At 37.9% G+C, this 19826-nt stretch overlaps 1 protein-coding gene across 1 annotated transcript; it reads left to right on the top strand.

Annotated features, from left to right (window-relative positions):
* The first annotated feature begins 4466 nt into the window (after window positions 1–4466).
* Window positions 4467–18516, top strand: LOC116142704 (ATP synthase subunit alpha, mitochondrial-like). The gene is made up of 3 exons (XM_031428117.1): window positions 4467–5115; window positions 6505–6738; window positions 18434–18516. Exons 1-3 carry the CDS (start codon window positions 4467–4469, stop codon window positions 18514–18516), a joined length of 966 nt encoding a protein of 321 aa, XP_031283977.1.
* Window positions 18517–19826: the final 1310 nt, after the last annotated feature.

Raw genomic sequence — 19826 nt, 5'->3', positions numbered from 1 at the left:
CTATTGGCTTGAGGAAAATAGTGGGAGTGTTTTTTAATAAAAGACCATATTAAGAAATAATAAACATTATATTGACTTTACTTTTCTGAATTGTAGATTCACTTAAAAATGAGCATTATGAGCCTAGGACCGATAATCGAGAAAGAAAACAGGTTGGATGGATCCAATTTCTCAGATTGGTGTCGTAATCTTCGGATTATACTTAAGTCCGAAAAGAAATTGTATATCCTTGATAAGCCATATATGGTTGAGCTTGATCTTGATGCCACTCAGGAAGTAAATGATACTTATCAAAAGTTCTTTGATGATGCTAATGGCGTTTAAGGCTTGATGTTAGCATCAATGACACCATTGCTGCAAAAGCAGCATGAGAATATGGACGCTACTGCCATTATTCTACACCTCAAGGAGCTTTAAGAAGGGAATGCTCGACATGAGAGGTACAAAGTGTCAAAAGCATTGTTTGGAAGTCGCTTGACCAAGGGAGCCCAAGTTGGCCCTCATGTGCTCAAAATGATCAAGCATATAGAGAGGCTAGAGACTTTGGGGTTTGAGTTGGATGCAAAATTACAAGTGGATTTAATTCTACAATCCTTGCCTAACTCTTATGCACCGTTCATAATGAACTTCAATATGAACGCTATGGTGAAAACCCTGGTGGAGCTTTTGAACATGCTAAGGACTGCAGAGCAAGACTTGAAGAAGTCCAAGCCTGTTTTACTAGTAGCTGCTAGTAAAGGAAAGGGTAAGGGCAAGGGAAAGGCCAAGGCCAATTCCAAGCCCAAGCCTAAAGGACAGGATGCTCTCAAGTCTACGGGTGGCATTGGGAAAGGTGGGAAGGTAGTCTGCTTCTATTGTGGCAAGTATGGCCACTGGAGGAAGCACTGCAAGGCTTTCCTCGCAAACAAGAAGAAGTCAGATGCTTTGACTTCAGGTATGTTTATGATTGAGATTAACTTCTCTCCTTCAACATCTTGGGTCATTGACACAGGATGTGGTACTCACATTTAAACTGATGTGCAGGGACTAAGGCATAGTAGATTGCTTGCCAAGGGAAAAGTGGTCCTACGAGTTGGAAATGGAGCACATGTGGCTGCATTAGCTGTAGGGACTTATTGTTTGTCTTTGCCTTCGGGCTTATTATTAGAACTCAAAGACTGTTATTTTGTACTTGCGATTCTAGAAACATTATTTTAGTATCTGCTTTGGATAATATAGGATATTGTTTTGAGATTTCTAATGGATTGTTGTCCTTTAGTTTTAATGGTATTCTATTTGGAATTACAAGGTTATATAATGGATTAAATGTTCTTGATTTGAACAATAAGGATATTCTCAACGTTGAAACTAAGAAAGCTAAACAAGCGAACAAAACCATACATACCTCTGGCATTGTAGATTGGGTCATGTTAATTAGACCCGCATTACAAAACTGCAAAGGGATGGAGTTTTGGACCCCTTTGACTTCCAATCATTTGAGGTTTGCGAGTCATGCCTTTTAGGTAAGATGACCAAGTCCACCTTTCACAGGACAAAGTGAAAAGGCTATTGAACTATTAGGCATCATCCATAGTGATGTATGTGGTCCACTAACAGTTGAAGCCAGAGGTGGATATTCCTACTTCATCACATTTACTGATGATTTTAGTAGATATGGTTATGTCTACCTCATGAGACATAAATCTGAAGTCTTTGATAAGTTCAAAGAATTTAGGAATGAAGTACAAAATATGTTGGGCAAAAGTATTAAAGCTCCTCAGTCGAATTGAGGAGGTGAATACTTAAGCGTAGGGTTTTCTGAATACCTGAAGAAATGTGGGATAGTATCACTACTCATCCCTCCGTATACACCCCAACACAATAGAGTGTCTGAAAGAAGGAATAGGACCTTACTTGACATGGTTAGGTCCATGATGAGTTATAGTGATTTACCTGCATCATTCTAGGGTTATGCCTTAGAGACTACGACTCACATTATGAGCCATGTGCCATCAAAGTCTGTAGACAAGACTCCATTTGAACTATGGAATGGGCGAAAGCCCAATTTGTCTTATCTAAGGATTTTAGGTTACGAAGCTTATGTCAAGAAATTGACTTCGAACAAGCTGGCCCAAAATCCTACAAATGTATATTTGTGAGGTATCCTAAGGAAACCAAATGATACTATTTCTACCATCCAGAAGAACACAAATTTTTTTTACTCGTACTAGTGTCTTCCTAGAAAAGGAAATTTTTCTAAGAAGTACTAGTGGGAGAAAAGTAGAACTCGATGAAGTTCTAGAGCTACAAGATATACTAGATGAAGGACGGAAAGATATGCTACAAGCAGTGGTTGAACATCAGGAGAAGGTTACTTGATAATCATATTTTATACTATGATTTTGCATTGAATTTTGATAGGATTTAGGATACTTTTCATGTAATTTGGGCCATAATTGCTACCTAATTCTATTAATTTGTCTTGGCAAGCCTAAACAATGATTTTTAGCATAAATGACAGTTTTGAGCGTAAATTGTCTAACTTGAGCTTAGAAACTCAGAATGACCTGAATTTAGAAGCTTTGGAAAGCTAAGGAGAAGCGCTATAACTTTCATATTTTGGGTTTCTCCTAATTTTGACTGGACAAGGGCGAAAACTTGGCTTGAAGTCGTGAACAATACGCTGGGAACTGAAGAAAAACATCTTTGGACGTGCTTCAGTATTTTTACCATACATTGAGCTGTAGACCTTGGATTGTGCTTATTCTTAAATGAGTAGAAATATGATTTAAATGGCTACAATTCATATGTTTAACACTTCTTCAGATTTAGACTCTATCATGCTAAAATTTGGCCCGAAAGTCTTCGCAGCGGCAAAACCTGCAACAGATGTAAAAATAAAACAACGCGTTTTGGCTTGCTAGGGCTTGGTCCTTAAGTGAAAGAGGTATAAATTAGAGTGAAAAGGAAATAAAAAGAGTCTTGGTTCGTCATTTGGGAGGCAGTTCATGGAGGGAGAAGATTATTAAAGATTTTGGCTTCAAATGAGAGAAGATTTCTCCATCTTTTGCTTATTTTTCAATGATGAATCTTGATTCAGTTTGTTTTTGTTATTTTAATTCATTTTTGAGTATGAACTGAGTTGTTTAGCTAGGGTTTGATGTAANGGTAAGATGCTAAGGGTACCGATAACTTCTGATTATGGATTCTATCCAAGGATCGGGTTCTATCTATGATTTGTGCGACGAATGCGATGACTCTTGGTTAAGGCAAGGCCTTAAAACATCGATCAAGCATTCTATCGAGCCCTTACTCATCAATCAATGAAAAGAGATACCGACCCTCTTGTGGATTGTGCGTGAGGAGCCTCCCTATCAAAACAATTAGTCTCTTCCAATGAGCAGAAAAACAACGATAGGCAATTACCCCATGCTACTCTCAGCCAGATGGAAGGTCATACGATAGGATGCGGCAGATCGAAAGAAATCCAGTGAGTAGAAGCGGTATTGCAGATAGGCGAATGAAAGACTGGCGGAGGACGGGTATTCCATCATACAAGAGGAATCACAGAGAATGCCCTGCACACTCCAAAAGAAGAACCTAACAGATCTGAGACCCTCCTTGTACGGAAGAGCAAATCCAAAGAAGTTGTTCTGGACGAGAGAGTAGGAATAGGTACCTGCTTCAACCATAGAAAGTCAACAGAGGGGTGATCCTGCTTAGGTTTGAAAACCTAACTTGGAATGACGAGGTTAAGAAGAGGAAGATAGAAGGGAAGGGGTAGCTGATTAACCAACTGTAATACAAAAGGTACGATGATCCTCCTAGGCTTGCAGACCTACTCGGAACTGTGGAAAGAAAGCAAAGATATTTAAAAACGGGGCTTGCGCCCCTGCTTTAGCTGCACTTGCAGAGGTAGCTACAGTCGCGAGCAGGTCCTTGCTCGCTCCCTCCAAGTGTTGGTTAGCTACGATAGAACACGGATAATAAACAGATAATTGCAGTGAAGGAAGAATGACAGAGAAATACGTATATGATAAGAAAGCTGCTTACAGGAGTTAGCCAGCTCACTTCCCTCGTTCGAATGGGGAGATAGATAAAAGAAACGAAACTCTATCAAATATCATTAAGAGAAGAAGATTCTCATTCCAGCTCAGCAAGGTAGTTGTAGGAATCTCTTTTGGAAGTGGAATTCCTACTCTCATCTCTTTTTACTAAATATAAGGAACAACACCCTTATGATGACATTCCGTCTCTAACGGGTATAAATATACCTAAAGTTTGAAATCTTTTTTTTTATTATTGTTGATACTCCTGCAGAGAATCTCTTAGGAGCGAACGCGATCTATTTAGACCTGATCTATCAGGGCACGAATAGTCGCTACTTTGCCCAAGCTCTGGAGTTAGTGCTTTCGTTCAGTTCATAAGGTTGACTTTTTTTTTCTAAAGCGGTATTCCTCCTTGCCTCTGAATTCAAAAATGGAATTATGGAATTATCTCCCAGAGCTGCGGAACTAACGAATCTATTCGAAAGTCGAATTAGGAACTTTTACGCGAATTTTCAAGTGGATGAGATCGGTCGAGTGGTCTCAGTTGGAGATGGGATTGCACAAGTTTATGGATTGAACGAGATTCAAGCTGGGGAAATGGTTGAATTTGCCAGCGGTGTGAAAGGAATAGCCTTGAATCTTGAGAATGAGAATGTCGGGATTGTTGTCTTTGGTGGTGATACCGCTATAAAAGAAGGAGATCTTGTCAAGCGCACTGGATCTATTGTGGATGTTCCCGCGGGAAAGGCTATGCTAGGGCGTGTGGTCGACGCGTTGGGAGTACCTATTGATGGAAGAGGGGCTCTAAGCGATCACGAGCAAAGACGTGTCGAAGTGAAAGCCCCAGGGATTATTGAACGTAAATCTGTGCACGAGCCTATGCAAACAGGGTTAAAAGCGGTAGATAGCCTGGTTCCTATAGGCCGTGGTCAACGAGAACTTCTAATCGGGGACCGACAAACTGGAAAAACGACTATTGCTATCGATACCATATTAAACCAAAAGCAAATAAACTCAAGGGCCACCTCTGAGAGTGAGACATTGTATTGTGTCTATGTAGCGATTGGACAGAAACGCTCNATTTTTGGTGTTCTCTTTTCTTTCTTCTTGGTGTTTATCTCCCTTTGTGGTTTTTGATAAACCCCTAGAGCGGATGGCTGTTTGTAGGCTTGTTTCTTTTGTTTCCTATTTTCGGGGCATGTCCCAAAATAGGCTGGTCGCCTTTTATTAGGCCTTTGTACATTGTTCTTGTTTCTTTAATATGATTACTTACTTAACAAAAAAAAAAAAATTTGCGATAAAAATGACTTTAGAGGGGCAATAATGTTTTATTTATTTTAAGTTTTACTCTTCAATTGACTTCTAATTGTTAAAGCCAATATAAAAAAGAAAAATATTCGATTAATAAAACAGTTATCTTCTTAACCAAACAAAATTTTATTTGTTTAATAAACAATAGAAAAAAAAATGGTTTTATTTGTTTAAAGTAAATTATATTAAGATTGAAAAAATTAAAACAAACATAAGAATAAATAATAAAAATAAATTTTTGAGTGGGGTCATCAGGCCCCACTCATCTACACATGGATCCGTCCATGAAAATTAGGATTACAATCATTCAAAATTGATATCCAATTCTATATACATATTCTTTCGCAAATTTACAAGATGAGAAAACATTCTTATAGGATTATTTGTTAAGCTCAAGAATTGGATGTCCAAAACTCTCAAAGAATTATTCTTTTTTATTTGGGTTTATTTTTTGTTTACGAAAATTGGAGAAAAATTGGGCCTATTTTGTAAGTGAATCTCAACGTTTTATGTGAAGATTGCTTATGTGTATATGGAATTATTCAAATTTAATAAATGATAAATGAAGTGCTATGCAGAATTGCAGATGGTCACATTAATTTAATAAATGATGTATGGAAAAAAAAGATCAACCATTGTTTTTAACGTCTGTTACATAAATAAACATGTGTTTATCCTTATCATATTATTATTATTAGTAAATGGTTATTTACGATGTTATAAAATTATATTATAATATTTTAAGATATTATCAATAACTAGAATTATTCAAATTTTGTTTGACAATTTTAAACTATAGAATTATTGCGATCATATACTTACAATTAAAACTAAAATAAAAAAAAAAAAAGTCAGAGAATTGTAACACGTTTAAATTTACAAATTTACGTTGTAACATGGTTTTTACTAAAATTTGTACCCCCTACATCCATTTTCTAGCAAACCCATCATTATGCATAAGTTCTACCTTTGCTCTATTCACCTATTTCAATTCAACGTATAACATTTTTTTACAAATGGTATATGTTTAGTTAAATCTTACCATTGTACATGGGCTACATTCTCATTTTTTTACAACGTATATGGGAAAGGGCCTTTTGTACATGGGCTCCTATAAGTTTGGCCTAGTCCAATGGGTAAAGATGTTGCTTTGCTTTGATAATAGGAACTTTGTGGACGGGTACAGCCCATGCTTTTACTGCAATAGTTGGTTCAGGTATTTTGGCATTGCCATCGAGCGTGGCTCGACTTGGTTGGATTTTGGGACCCCTTGTTCTCGTTACGTTTGCAATTGTTACTTATTACACATCCATCAATTTCTCTGATTGCTATCGAACTCCTGACCCTGTTACTGGAAGAAAAAACCATACTTGCGGAGATGCTGTGGGAACACTCTTAGGTATAATTTTTTTTTTTTTTGATAAGTAAGCAATCATAATAATTCTTTTTTATTTCAATCCCTATTGAAACATTAACTACAAGTTAATTACATGACAAAAGAATGAAGTTTAATTTTCTCAACCCTTTGTTGCAGATCCGATTGAAGTACTGCTTAGTACCATATTACAATATACAATATTATGGGGAATGATAATTGGCTACACGATTACAACTACCATTAGTGTCGCGTAAGTTCATTCAACACGGAGCCAGCAATTTGTTTTAGTGGGGGCAAATTACAGATACAAAATTGAAGGGAATTAATTGAATTTCCTAAGGGCAGTTGGGGGCATGAGCCCCCTTTCAGTCCTTAGTGGTCCGTTCCTTGTCACATGTCTGTCACTTTTTCAATGTAACAGGACTTTGAAGAGATCAACTTGTTTCCATGAGAAGGCACAAAATGCAACATGTGGAGTATCAGGAAATCTATACATGCTAACCTTTGGAGCAATTGAAATTATTCTATCTCAATGTCCAGACCTAGAGAAACTAACATTCATTTCAGTAGCTGTTACATCACTTCTATATTCTACTGTTGCACTTTTCCCATCAATCGCAAAATTTTCCTTAATCTTGAGTTCAAAGGAACTCTCAAGGTAGCTAATTCTGGAACAGTGTTACCGTCATCGACCAAGATTTGGCATGCCTTTCAAGCCCTCGGAAACATTCCTTTTGCCTTTGGCTACTCCAATATACTACTTGAAATCCAGGTTAATTTTTCAAATATATCCCAAATTATTTTCTTTTATGATTTTTAACAATAGTTATTACTTACATTTTAATACCTTAAACTTGATTAAGGATGATTCGGTTAATTGGGAGTTTCTCTTACAAGTCCTAAAGAATTTTGGTTTCCCTAGTGTTCTTATCAATTGGATATCCAAATGCATCACTACTCCTAGGTTCTCGGTGGTTATCAATGGGGAGTTGGTGGGTTTCTTTGTTAGCTCTTGAGGGCTGAGACAAGGGGATCCCTTATCCCCTTACTTATTTTTTATTGCTATGGAGGTTCTCTCTCGGCTCCTGAATAGAGTGGCGGCTAATCCGAGCTTTAGTTTCCTTGGAGATGCAAGAAATTGGGGGACTCATCTTTGTTTCGTGGACAATTCTCATGCTTTTTTGTAAAGCCAAAGGTATTCTCTGTCTCTCTAAGATGTTTAATTACTTGAAAGTTGGGCAGGATTGAGGGCAATCCGATAAGAGCAATATCTTCCTTTTGGTGTGAGTGACAATGAAAAGATGGAGCTCTTAAGTTTGATAGGATTTGCGAGGGTAGTTTCCCATCAAATACTTAGGTGTACCCTTACTACCTCTAAGCGTACTTGGAGATTGTCGACCTCTCTTGGATAAAATATTGGCTCGGGTTGCCTCTTGGAGAAGTATTTCTATCCTATGGGGGAGGATTATTTTGATTAAATCCATTCTTTGGAGTGTGTAAATTATTGGTTGTCCTCTTTACTCCTTCTCAAAATTCATAAGGAAATTGATGCTAGTTTGAGAGCTTTTCTTTGGTCGGAGTTGATATAGAAAAACCCAGAGCGGATGGCTGTTGTAGGCTTGTTTTTTGTTTCCCATTTCGGGCATGTCCCAAAATAGGCTGGTGCCTTTTGTTTGGCCTTTGTACATCTTCGTTTTTTTTCTAATATGATACTTACTTACAAAAAAAAAAAAAGAACTAGACATAAGGGGGGTAAATTGACGCCTCCATTTACATCCTAAATACAAATGATAATAATGAGTATATTAGGCAGCAAATAAGTATAAAAGAACTAGATATTAAGGGGGGTAAATATGACATTGTGCATTCCCATCAAATTCCCCACACTTGCTTTTGCACGTCCTCTGGGAAACTAATTCAAACAAAACCCTACATTCAAGTCATATCAAGAACACCATCGTCTCAAGTCATATCAAGAACATCAGCATGATGCATAAGCAACATATTTAATCCATGCATATTCATCCTAACTTAGGAAGCAACAAAAAAAATAACAGAGTTAATGACATTCATCTCTCTTTATCACCTCCACAATTACTCTTATCAGTCATGCAAAACAAGGGAACTAATCACAACCAATCCTGAACAACTCCTCCTCAACTTTTCCTCAACTGTTTCTCTTTACTACTACAAACTGGGTAGCAATAAGGATACAATTTTTTTTCTTTTTTTTTTTTTTTTTAGTTTTGAAAAAGAATGAGTGCATTTATGCTCATCTCATTTCATGGTTGTGTTTATGATGTGAGTGTGTTTTACGCTCCATCTCGACTCACCACATACCTTTCTTTTCTTTTTCCTATTGCTTAAACCCACTTTAGGACTAGCTAAGAGAAACAAATTTTTTTTTCTTTTTAAGGGTCGTATACAATCCTACATCATGCTTCGTCACAAAGTTACACAAACTTCTCAAGACATATTATTTCAAACTACAAAGATCAAATATGATTAACTTTTTTTATGAAAGATTGCTAACATCACAGTCAAGGAATATGTTCACAACAAAGTCAAGTTACTATTTCTGCATCATAGACGTTCAAAGACATGACTTAAAGCATAAACCTTCCTAAAAACAAATGCGGGGGTATTTCGTTTAAGGTGTACGTGGCGTTGTTAACCAGAGGTTGCCAAGTACTGCTAGGCAGTTTTTAAGGGGTTCTGGTTTTCAGCCGGATACCCTTAAACTAGGTAGAATTCTTTTTTTTTTTTTTTTTTTTTTTTTGAACACTAAACTTAAAACACAACCTAAATCCCCTCCCCCACACTTAAAGCTTACATTGTCCCCAAGTAAGATGAATGCAAAGAAAAGGCAAAAAAAAAACAAAATTCAAAACGCGAGAAAAAAGAAAACAAACTCCCCTTAGGTTGCCTCCCAGCAGCGCCTTTATTTATTGCGTTGGCTCGACTCAAGGCTTTTGTTTTGCGATGCACTGAGTAACATTTACATTCCTAGGAACACGTTCTTGAGGTAACTAGGGAGAGGCTTAAATCTGGAACGGGGGCCTGCAAAACAGAAGGTAAAGGCCTCTCGTTAGAAAATGGTAATGCAATTCAAGGAACGTTACCGACTGCTGCTGTAACTTGGAGAATCATCCCTGCTGCAACCGTTTCCTGCAAATCAATACTAAAAGTAACTCCTATTCTCTCCTCAAGATGCTACTAATGGCAACTCCAATCCCATCTTCCATTGAGTTCAAAAACTTCCTGTGCTAAAGAATCAACCACATCAATAGAAAAACATGATCATCATCATCATCAGGATATTTCATGGCATAAAATGTCAAATTAACAATTTCACCATCAAATCCAGGTAAGTATGCCACATAGGAACATTATCTTTAGTCTTGGATGTTTTTAAGAATGGTCTTCCTAACAAAATAGGGCAGTTGATCACCATTTTCCATATCAAGCACATAAAACAGGGGGGAAAACTAAGTATTAACTTGTACCAGAATATCCTCAAATACACCCTTAGGATGGCATTAGACCATCAGCTAATTGAATTACAACACCAGTTTTATCAAAGGTCTAAGTTTAAAGAAGCATATATGGAATATGGCATGCCATTGATAGAAGCTCCTAAATCTAAACAGGCCTTCTCAAAACATACTGTTACCTATCATACAAGGGATAGTAAACGTACCTGGATCCTGACTTCGCTGGAAGTTTTCTCTGAATCACTGCAGAAACATTTTCTCCCCTCTAACCTTTCACACCCTTAAGTTGTTTTCCTCTTAAGGTAACACATTCCTTCAAGAATTTAGCATAACGAGTACTTGTAATAGCTATAAAAGTGGAAATTACTCGCATCTACGAAAAGTCTCGTACATATCTGTTTTCTCATCTTTTCTAGATTCTGCCAAAGCTTGAGGAAAAGGTGGTACCAGTTTATAGTCGGATATAGGCAGAACAATTACGCTTAGGAACACCATCGTCGTTGGGAACGCTGTATCTACAAATAATCTTTCTCATTCTCTTCCCTCGACGATGCAGGGGCTGCCTTGTTGGGATCTCAACTCTTTACCACTTCAAAACGATCGCACTTACAATTTCTCTTGGAGTTACCACCGTTTGAGAAGGTAATTTCCCCGAACTTTGCGCCTCCAACCTATTGATTGTTGTTGCCATCTGCCCTATTTGATTCTACAAACTTTGAACACTGGTTCATCTTGTGAAATTGCAAAGTAAGTTGCAAGAGACTTAAAATATCTTCTAAAGAAATACCAGAATTAGAAGTTGGCTCGTTGGCTCTAGGGGGGTATGGCTGTGGTACTGTGGTAATTTGAGCGGTTTGATGTGGGCTGACTCATTGTTGATTCCATAGCCAGATTAGGGTGATCCCTCCATCCAGGGTTATATGTGCTCGAATAAGGATCATATTCCTTTGAGGTTGTCTAGGGAAACCACCGCTGCATTTACTTGCTCAATGGGCTCTCTTGAAGAGTTGGGCACATATCAGTGGTGCCCTACTACCGAACAAATTCCACAAGCCTTCACTGTTGTCTTACCTACAGCCATTTGACGAACAGAGAAGTTAGACTCGAGATTTGTTGTTTAGGGAAGAATATTACTCATTATCACGCCTAGATGGAAGGTCAAGCCTACTGCCAAACTGTTGAGAATTGGCCGCCATATTTGCAATCAAGTCTCGTGGCTTAGGGGTTTATCCACCAAAGCTCACCACTGCAGCATCAATCAATCCTATCATGTATATGAGGCCTTATGAAGTACTGGATCAGTAACTGCTCACTAATCTGATGATAGGGGCAGCTTGCACACAATTCTTAAAAACGTTCCAGTATTCATGTAGGGATTCTCCGTTTGCTGCCTTACACCACAAATTTCTTTCGGATGTGTGGCGTGCCTCGAAGCTGGGAAATATTTCTCCAAAAATAATCTCTTCATACTCGTTCCATTATGGTATAGTTCCAGAGGGTAGATAATAAAGCCAATCCTTAGCCGAATCCTTCAAAGAAAACGGGAAAGCTCTTAATTAATTGGCTCCTCGGTCACCCCGTGAGGTTTATACTCGTGCAAACCACATGAAGCCTTTAAATGCTTAGGAGGATCTCACCTGCAGGCCAGGAAAAGGGGCAAGAGATGTATTAGTCCAGATTTAACTCAAAAGTAGTAGCAGCAGCACTAAAAACAGGAAACGTTATGCATAAAGGTGCTTGATTCAAATCAGGGGCAGCAAGCTCTTTCAAAGTCGATTTCCAGCCATGACGTCCTCCTCTCTATATCAGAGTTGCTAGCAAATTGGGAATTCAAAAGCAAATGCTTTCCTCAGAATATTCTCGAGCTTCCTTCCTTAACCTGCGCAAAGTGCTTCAATTTCGGATCGAATGTAAACACCAAATGGGGGAGGAACCTGGCATACAACAAAAAACCTAATAAAAGAATTAGAATAAAAGACAAAAAATGAAAAACACTAGAAAATTTAAAAAAAAAAATTAAATTAAATTAAAATGGCCAGAAACACTAAAATGCCAAAAACCTATCAAAACATTCGAATTTGGCCTAAAAGAGGTCGGGCTAGAAATGCTTTTAGTTTGCTCAGAATGTCGTTTTCTTCGAAACGGGTACTCGCAGCACTCCCTAACAAAAAATTTTCCTTATGAATAGTACTATGTTCACAGTTTTTTTTTTTTTTCTTTTTTTTTTGCAAAACAAAAAAAAAAAAAACACAAAAACGCAATAAAAAAAAATCACAAAAACAAAATAATCAACTAGAATCACTCTCGGCAACGGCGCCAAAAATCTGGTGTTGTGTCGTAGGCAAAAAGATTAAAAACCTCTCAACCTAACTACTGAACTGTAAAATAGGGGAAGCAAGGGTCGATCCCACGAGAGTGTTAGCCGAATTTTGTGATGTGAATAAGGCTGGGGTTTTGAGTAAAATAGAAAACTTATCTAGCAAAAATCAAAAACAAAACAATTCAAATCGAAATCATTAATATAACGAAACTGGTCTCGTCAACATCCACCATCGGAATCTTACAATGATCATTGATGCAAAATTAAATCAATTCATACTGAAATCACCGTTGGAAAATTATTTCCTATCTCTCCTTAATCGTAATTAATTAGGAAACAAGCGGATCTAAATAATATACCACAAACAACCCTAGACAAGCGCTCAAGATTTAATCTAATGGCGCCTTAAGAATTAGAGAGAATCGGATGAAGCTAAAAAAAACACAAACACAAGGGTTGGAGTATTTTTTTGGATGTTTCTTAAGTTATTAATCTGATAGCAAAATATTAACCCGAATTGTTCACAAGTTAGGGGGACAAACAATACGGATTTTGATATCGAACTCAGCAGTAGATTGCAAAAAAAATAAACCTAGAAGGGCTCCTAGTATTAATTGCATCAATCATGAAGATATGCACAGATAACATTCATACTCCAAACACAAAAATGAACTTAAAAATAAAATAGATTAGATCTCACAGTTGGTTGATTCCGAGGTCTCCGTTCCGACGCCAAGTACAAAAGCTTTAGCCGATCAGGCCATAATCCAAACTCAAAAGAAAGAAAAAAATTCAGCAGCGAGAAGAAACGAGACGTGTCCCCTCAAAAAACCCTAAACTGATCCCTTGCAAAAAATCCAGTTTTAGAATTCGAATCTCACTCAATCTCCTAAAAGAAATACTTCTCCGATCATAAATATACATTTATCTAATCTAATAGTTGGAATAAGATAAAGTCTTATACAAAATAGGAAATGGTGATTCTAAGCTGTAACTTGCGTGCCACCATGCCTCCATAATAAATTGCCCAGTGATTGCATGACAAGGCAGGAATTCCAGGACGTCTAGTGGCAGATATGTCAACTTTAAGCACGATTACAACCTGATGCAGCGAGTATCTCTCCAAACTCGAAACATGAAAGTTGTAGATATCCTTCTTATCGTCCACAGCATTTTGAATCATCTCAAATCAGAGCTCGGATGAGAGGGAGTTATGCCCAGATTACGAAACAAACATCGAAATTGTCCGAATTCACTTAATTAGTTCCGTTTTGCAATTAACGCCTCCATTGCATCCTAAATCAAAATAGATAATATGAGTATATTTAGGCAGCAAATAAGTATAAAAGACTAGACATAAGGGGGGTAAATATGACATTTGCATTCCATCAATGGCTATTATCTTTTTATGCAAGGGGTAGATTCGGAAGATCAAAGTGGATGTAAGGATAATTTATGAATTAATTTTCGTTTATTTAATCTTGGGCTTTTTTTTTATGTTTAATTATCATTATATTCTTTAGTATTTTATTTATTTAAGGTTTAATTAGGCCAATTCGGCTTGTGTTAGAGTAGATGCCCTAGAGCAATCAATTATTTGTAGAATTGACTCTTTGTAATAATGTTCATTAATCAATAAAAATGCAATTTATTCTATATTCCGTAAATCATTATTATTGCAATATGTATTAATATATGTCCTTAGATGATAGAACCGTGATGAGGGTATCAAGTGTTCAAATCCTGATAGTGAGAACCCTATGAGCACATATGGTGGCCATTTAGAAACGTCTGCAACCCAGTATTATTTAAAGTAAGGGCCCAGATAATACGGTTAGGTATCATAGTGTTGAACGACCCATGTCGAAAGGCAGTGACTGATCTCATTATCGAGGTGTTTGGTGACAAACTTGGTACAAACATGGGGCTTGCTGTAGGCGAATAACACTACAAACAGTTCAATGGACGGCCCCTGGGATTCCAAATGGATTTGTAACCCACATGTCTATGGACCAAATCCTTAACGAATGGTGGTACATGTGATCCTTAGACTTGAGATCACTAGAGCGCCTTGTGCACCGTTGGTGCAGTTTGGCACTAGCCTAACGCAAATTCTATTTCAGAGTTGCAATCGGTGGATATGGCTGCATCAAGGAGGGTATCAAGGACTTATGGTGGATGAAACGAGGATTCTCACTCCCGGGTATGGAAGAAGTTATTCACAGCGCAAATTCAGTATATGGGGCAATGACCCTAAAACTGTGGCCACAGTGGATTGAGTTGTTGTTATCCAGATTAAATACAGGTCATTGGTCCAGAAAACTAAATACATAATACGAGGAGTAAACGAAGGTTGACACTATTCTATGCCCTGTCTCGTAGAGATAACGGATGATGAAAGGATCGAATGTACAGTAACCATGCTCGTTGACAAGTAGCTACTTGCTGAATCCGAATTATGGGTGGCCATAATGCTTTGCTAGGGGCAACTGGTCTGTGTATAGTGGAGACGATTAATTGGTGTTAATCACGATTACTATACACTACACGGTATTATGAAGAGGCCTATAGGTCATACACATAGAAGATGATTTAAGACATCAGGAAAGAAAGAAAGGCGTTTTCGTCTTTTTGGGGCGGAAGTGTTTTTGGCAATTTCACAGTGCAATTAAATTTGCTGGAGGTCATAGAGCTTTTTATTAATTTGTTAGAAAAAATAAATAGTGAAATTACATTAATATGTGGTCAAATAATTTAATTAAATAATCATTATTGTTAAATGAATGATATAGATTAAATATATTAGTTGATTTTAATTGAGTAATGAGAAATAAAGTAAATATCTAAAGGGGTTTTTTGGTAACATGGGGTGTTTGGGTTGGAGCCCAAGCATTCCATATGGGACTAGGGCACACTGAAGTTTTAACTATAAAAGAAAGGTTAATTGTAAAAATGGGTGGATTTCATTTTTCACTCATCATGTAAAAAGGAAAAAACACAACCCTTAAACACTCTTCCCATGGCAGAATTCATGCTTGCCCAAAAACAATTTTGATGTTTCTTCTTAATCTTAAAGTAAGGAGAATCTAGCAAATCCCTCCTAATTTTTTATGATTGTCTTCGTGGGAACTACGTGGGTCGATTCACACTTGGGTCGGTAGCAAAAAACGTTCATTGAAAAAAATTGGAGGAGCTACAACGTTGCATAGTTTCTCTAAAAAATCATGATTAATTTCTGCAGATTTTATTTTAACATAAACTGTCAAATTGTACCTTTGATCTGGCTCAATGGGAACGATCCTGGTATTTCGATTTTTTTTACGCTGCATATATGGACCGTTTCCTAATAGTGGTATCAGAGCCTAGGGTACAAATTTTATAGTTTTATGTGGGATGGTTGATAAACATGTATTTGGATGAGTATTTTGCCTTATAGAATCTGCCTAAAATATGCCTTAAAAGCAGTTTTTAAGAAATTATTAATCGATTAATTTAATTTGTTGATGGATCTGCAAGTTTGGTTATTAGTGATGGATTTTGGTTGAAATGGGTGTGTATGATTGATTGAAAATCCGTTTGGAGTGTACATGGCTACTGTATGAACAGATCTGAGCTACAGGTCTGTGTACGCTCGCCGTGGTGATATAAAAACCATCGCCCAGAGAGCGTTGTTCACGCTGGCGCTAGTGACAAAAACTAGCGCTCACCGCGGTGATGTCCTTTGGGCGAGCCTATACGAAAATAGCGCTCGCCGCGGCGATCATCTTAGAGCGTGGACGTCAACAACAAACCAATGCACGCCTGGCAATATAACTCATCGCCGCAGCGAGAGCAGTTCCGAGTGTGTAGGGGCTAAAATATAAAGTTTTCAAAACTTTAGACCAAAATGTAGATCTACAAATTCAAAATTGATTGTTTTGAAATGTATGCTTTGTACTTATTGTTATTGCATGGTGCTGGTACATGAGCTTAGGACCTAAGGGTGAATGTTTTAAAATAATTTTGGGTATGTATGGTTGTATAATTATTAAATAAGGTACGTGTCTGCCTTTCTCCTCTTCTCAATGTACATTCTCTTCTCATTCTCATTCCCATCGAATGTAAATCGAGGTTTCTAAATTTTTGATGTAAAGAATTTGTCTAATTATTTTCTGTAAATTTAAATGATTTTTTTAATGTACTTGAAGACGGAGCAAAGAGCGGAGGCAACCATTTGAAGACTCAAGATGTTTATTACAGGACCCTAGGTGACCCACCATCCTCTAGGCTCGAGGAAATTAGTTTAGTTGGGCCAGTACCGACACGTATTTTATTAAGTTTAGAATGCAGTTTAATAACATGCCAAAACATGTCATTCTAACAAAAGAAATAATTGATGAGACATTAAATAAAAAACTATCAATTAAAGTATATTAAGTCACGTATGCCTTCATCATCATGGGTTTAATCAAACACTGTTGTCGAAACCTGTTCGCAAAGCGAAGGGTTACCTTCTATGAGGTTAAAATGCATTGGAATTTTCCTTAATGATGATGGGTCGACTTAAAAAATGCGGTTTTGCTATTCGCCAAACGAAGGTTGATAAACGCGTCATAAAACATAGTAGAGCAGTCACAATTGTGTGTACGTGGTGGACATGTAGTGTCCATCTATGATAGAGAATCACACTGAGCACATGTTGGACAATTGGATTGTGTGATTGGCTTGTTGGGCTTTCTCACATTTGAGGTTGATAGTGAGAGCTATCAACTGGTGTGGATAAGTTTGTTGGCCTACTAATCAATCATTTTGGCTGTTCGCCAAAGCGAAGGTTTGAAATGGGCCGGGATGGGATCTCAGTCCACTAGGAAGTCAACGGGCTTTTCCTAGTTAATAGTGAGGGCTATTGGCTTGAGTAAAATAGTGGGAGCATCGTTTAATAAAAGACTATATTATAAATAAAATCTTATAATAACTTTATCTTTTCTGCAATTGTAGATTTACCCAAATGAGCATTATGAAACTGCGACCGATATTCGAGAAAGAAAACAGGTTGGATGGATCCAACTTCTCAGGTGGTATCGTAATCTTCGGATTATAGTCAAGTCAGAAAAGAAATTGTATATCCTTGAAAAGCCAATCATGGCTGAGCTGATCCTGATGCCACTCAGGAAGTTAAGGATACTTATCAAAAGTTCCTTAATGTGCTGATAGAGTTCAATGCTTGATGTTAAGCATCAATGACACCTATGCTGCAAAAGCAGCATGAGAATATGGATGCTTCTTCCATTATTCTACTCTCAAGGAGTTTACAAAACAAATGCTCGACATGAGAGGTACAAAGGTGTCGAAAGCACTGTTTGGGGGGTCGTCTGATGAGGGAGCCCAGTTGGTCTCATGTGCTCAAGATGATCGAGCACTAGGAGGATTGAGGATTGGGATGTGGCTTGGATGCAGAATTACAAATGGATTTAATTCTGCAATCCTGCCTGACTCTTATGCTCCGTTCATGAATGAATTCAATATGAACACGATGTAAGAAAACCCTGTTAGAACTTCTAAAACATGCGAGAACTGTAGAGCAGGACTTGAAAAAGTCCAAGCCATTTTACTGGTTGCTGCCACAAAGCAAAGGATAACGGCAAAGGTAAGGCCAAGGCCAAACCAAGCCCAAGCCCAAGCCCAAGCCCAAGCCCAAAGGACAGGTAGCTTTGGGCCTGAAGTGGAATAGGGAAGGGCAAGGTAGTCTGCTTCTTTGTGGCAAGCCTGGCTATGGAGGAAAACACTGCAAGGCTTTCCTCGCAAGCAAGAAGATGTCAGATGCTACGACTCAGGTACTTTTATGATTGAGATTAATTTCTCTCCCTCAACATCTTGGGTCATTGACACAGGATGTGGTACTCACATTTGTAATGATGTGCAGGGACTAAGGCAGAGGAGAGTGCTGCCAGGGAGAGGTGGACTTACGAGTTGGAAATGGAGCACATGTGGCTGCATTGGCTGTAGGAACTTATGTTTATGTTGCTACGGGCTTCTTATTGGACAATACATAAATGTTATTCATGTACCTTCTATTTCTAGAATACTTATTTCAGTATCTGCTTTGGATAATATAGGGTATCATTTTGAGATATCTAATGGATGTTGTTCCTCAGTTTGAATGGTATTTCTATTTGGGAATTGCAAGGTTATTAGGTTAGATGTTCTTGATTTAAACAATATATATTCTCAATATTGAAACTAAGAAAGCTAAACACTAGCGACCAAAAACAGAATATCTCTGGCATGTAGATTGGTGTCATGAATACAAGACCCGCATTGCAAAACTCAAAGGGATAGAGTTTTGGACCCTTTGTGACTTGCAGTCATTTGAGGTATGGAGTCATGCTTGTTAGGCACAGATGGACCAAGTCTCCTACACAGGACAAGGCGAAAAGGCTACTGAGTGTAGGCAATCCATAGTGAGTAATGGGTCCATAAAGTTAAGGCCAGAGGGGATATTCATTAGTTCGTCGCATTACTAATGATTCATTAGATATGGTTAGTCTAACCTTATGACGACATAAATGTAAAGGCCTTTGATATTCAAGGAATAAAAAAAAGAAAGTACATATAGTATTGGGCAAAAAGTATTAAAGTTCTTCGGTCGGACAAGGAGGTGAATACGTTAAGCTTAGGGTTTTCAGAGTACCTGAAGGAATTGTGAGATAGTATCACAACTCACACCCCTATACACCCCACACAATGGAGTGTTGAAAGGCGGGAACAGGACCATATTGACGACTGGTTAGCTCCATGATGAGTTTTAGTGATTTACTGCATCGTTCTAGGGGTTATGCCCTAGAGACTACGACTCACGTTTTGAACCGCGTGCCATCAAGTCTGTAGATAAGACATCATATGAAGCTATGGAGTGGGCGAAAGCTCAAATTGCTTATTAAGGATGTGGGGTTGTGAAGCTTATGTTAAGAAATTGACTCGAACAAGCGGGACCCAAAAATCCTCTAAATATGTATGATTGTGGGGTAATCCAAAGCGAACATAGGATACTATTTCTACCACCCAGAAGAGCACAAAATTTTTGTTGCTTGATCTGGTGTCTTCCTAGAAAAGAAATATTTTCTAAGAAGTACTAGTGGGAGAAAAGTAGTGATCGATGAAGTTCTATAACCACAAGACATACTAGACGAAGGACGGGATGATGTGCCACAAGAAGTGGTTAAACATCAAGAGGAGGTTACTCCACAACCTGTGGATAAAGTGAACTACCTCAGGTAGCATAGGAGCTACGTAGATCTAGGAGAGTACGCCATGTG

Source organism: Pistacia vera, unplaced genomic scaffold (genome assembly GCF_008641045.1).
Source record: "Pistacia vera cultivar Batoury unplaced genomic scaffold, PisVer_v2 Contig415, whole genome shotgun sequence".
NCBI lineage: Eukaryota > Viridiplantae > Streptophyta > Magnoliopsida > Sapindales > Anacardiaceae > Pistacia > Pistacia vera.
The sequence above is the reverse complement of the archived record's forward strand: the minus strand, read 5'-3'. Positions and strand labels throughout refer to the sequence as shown.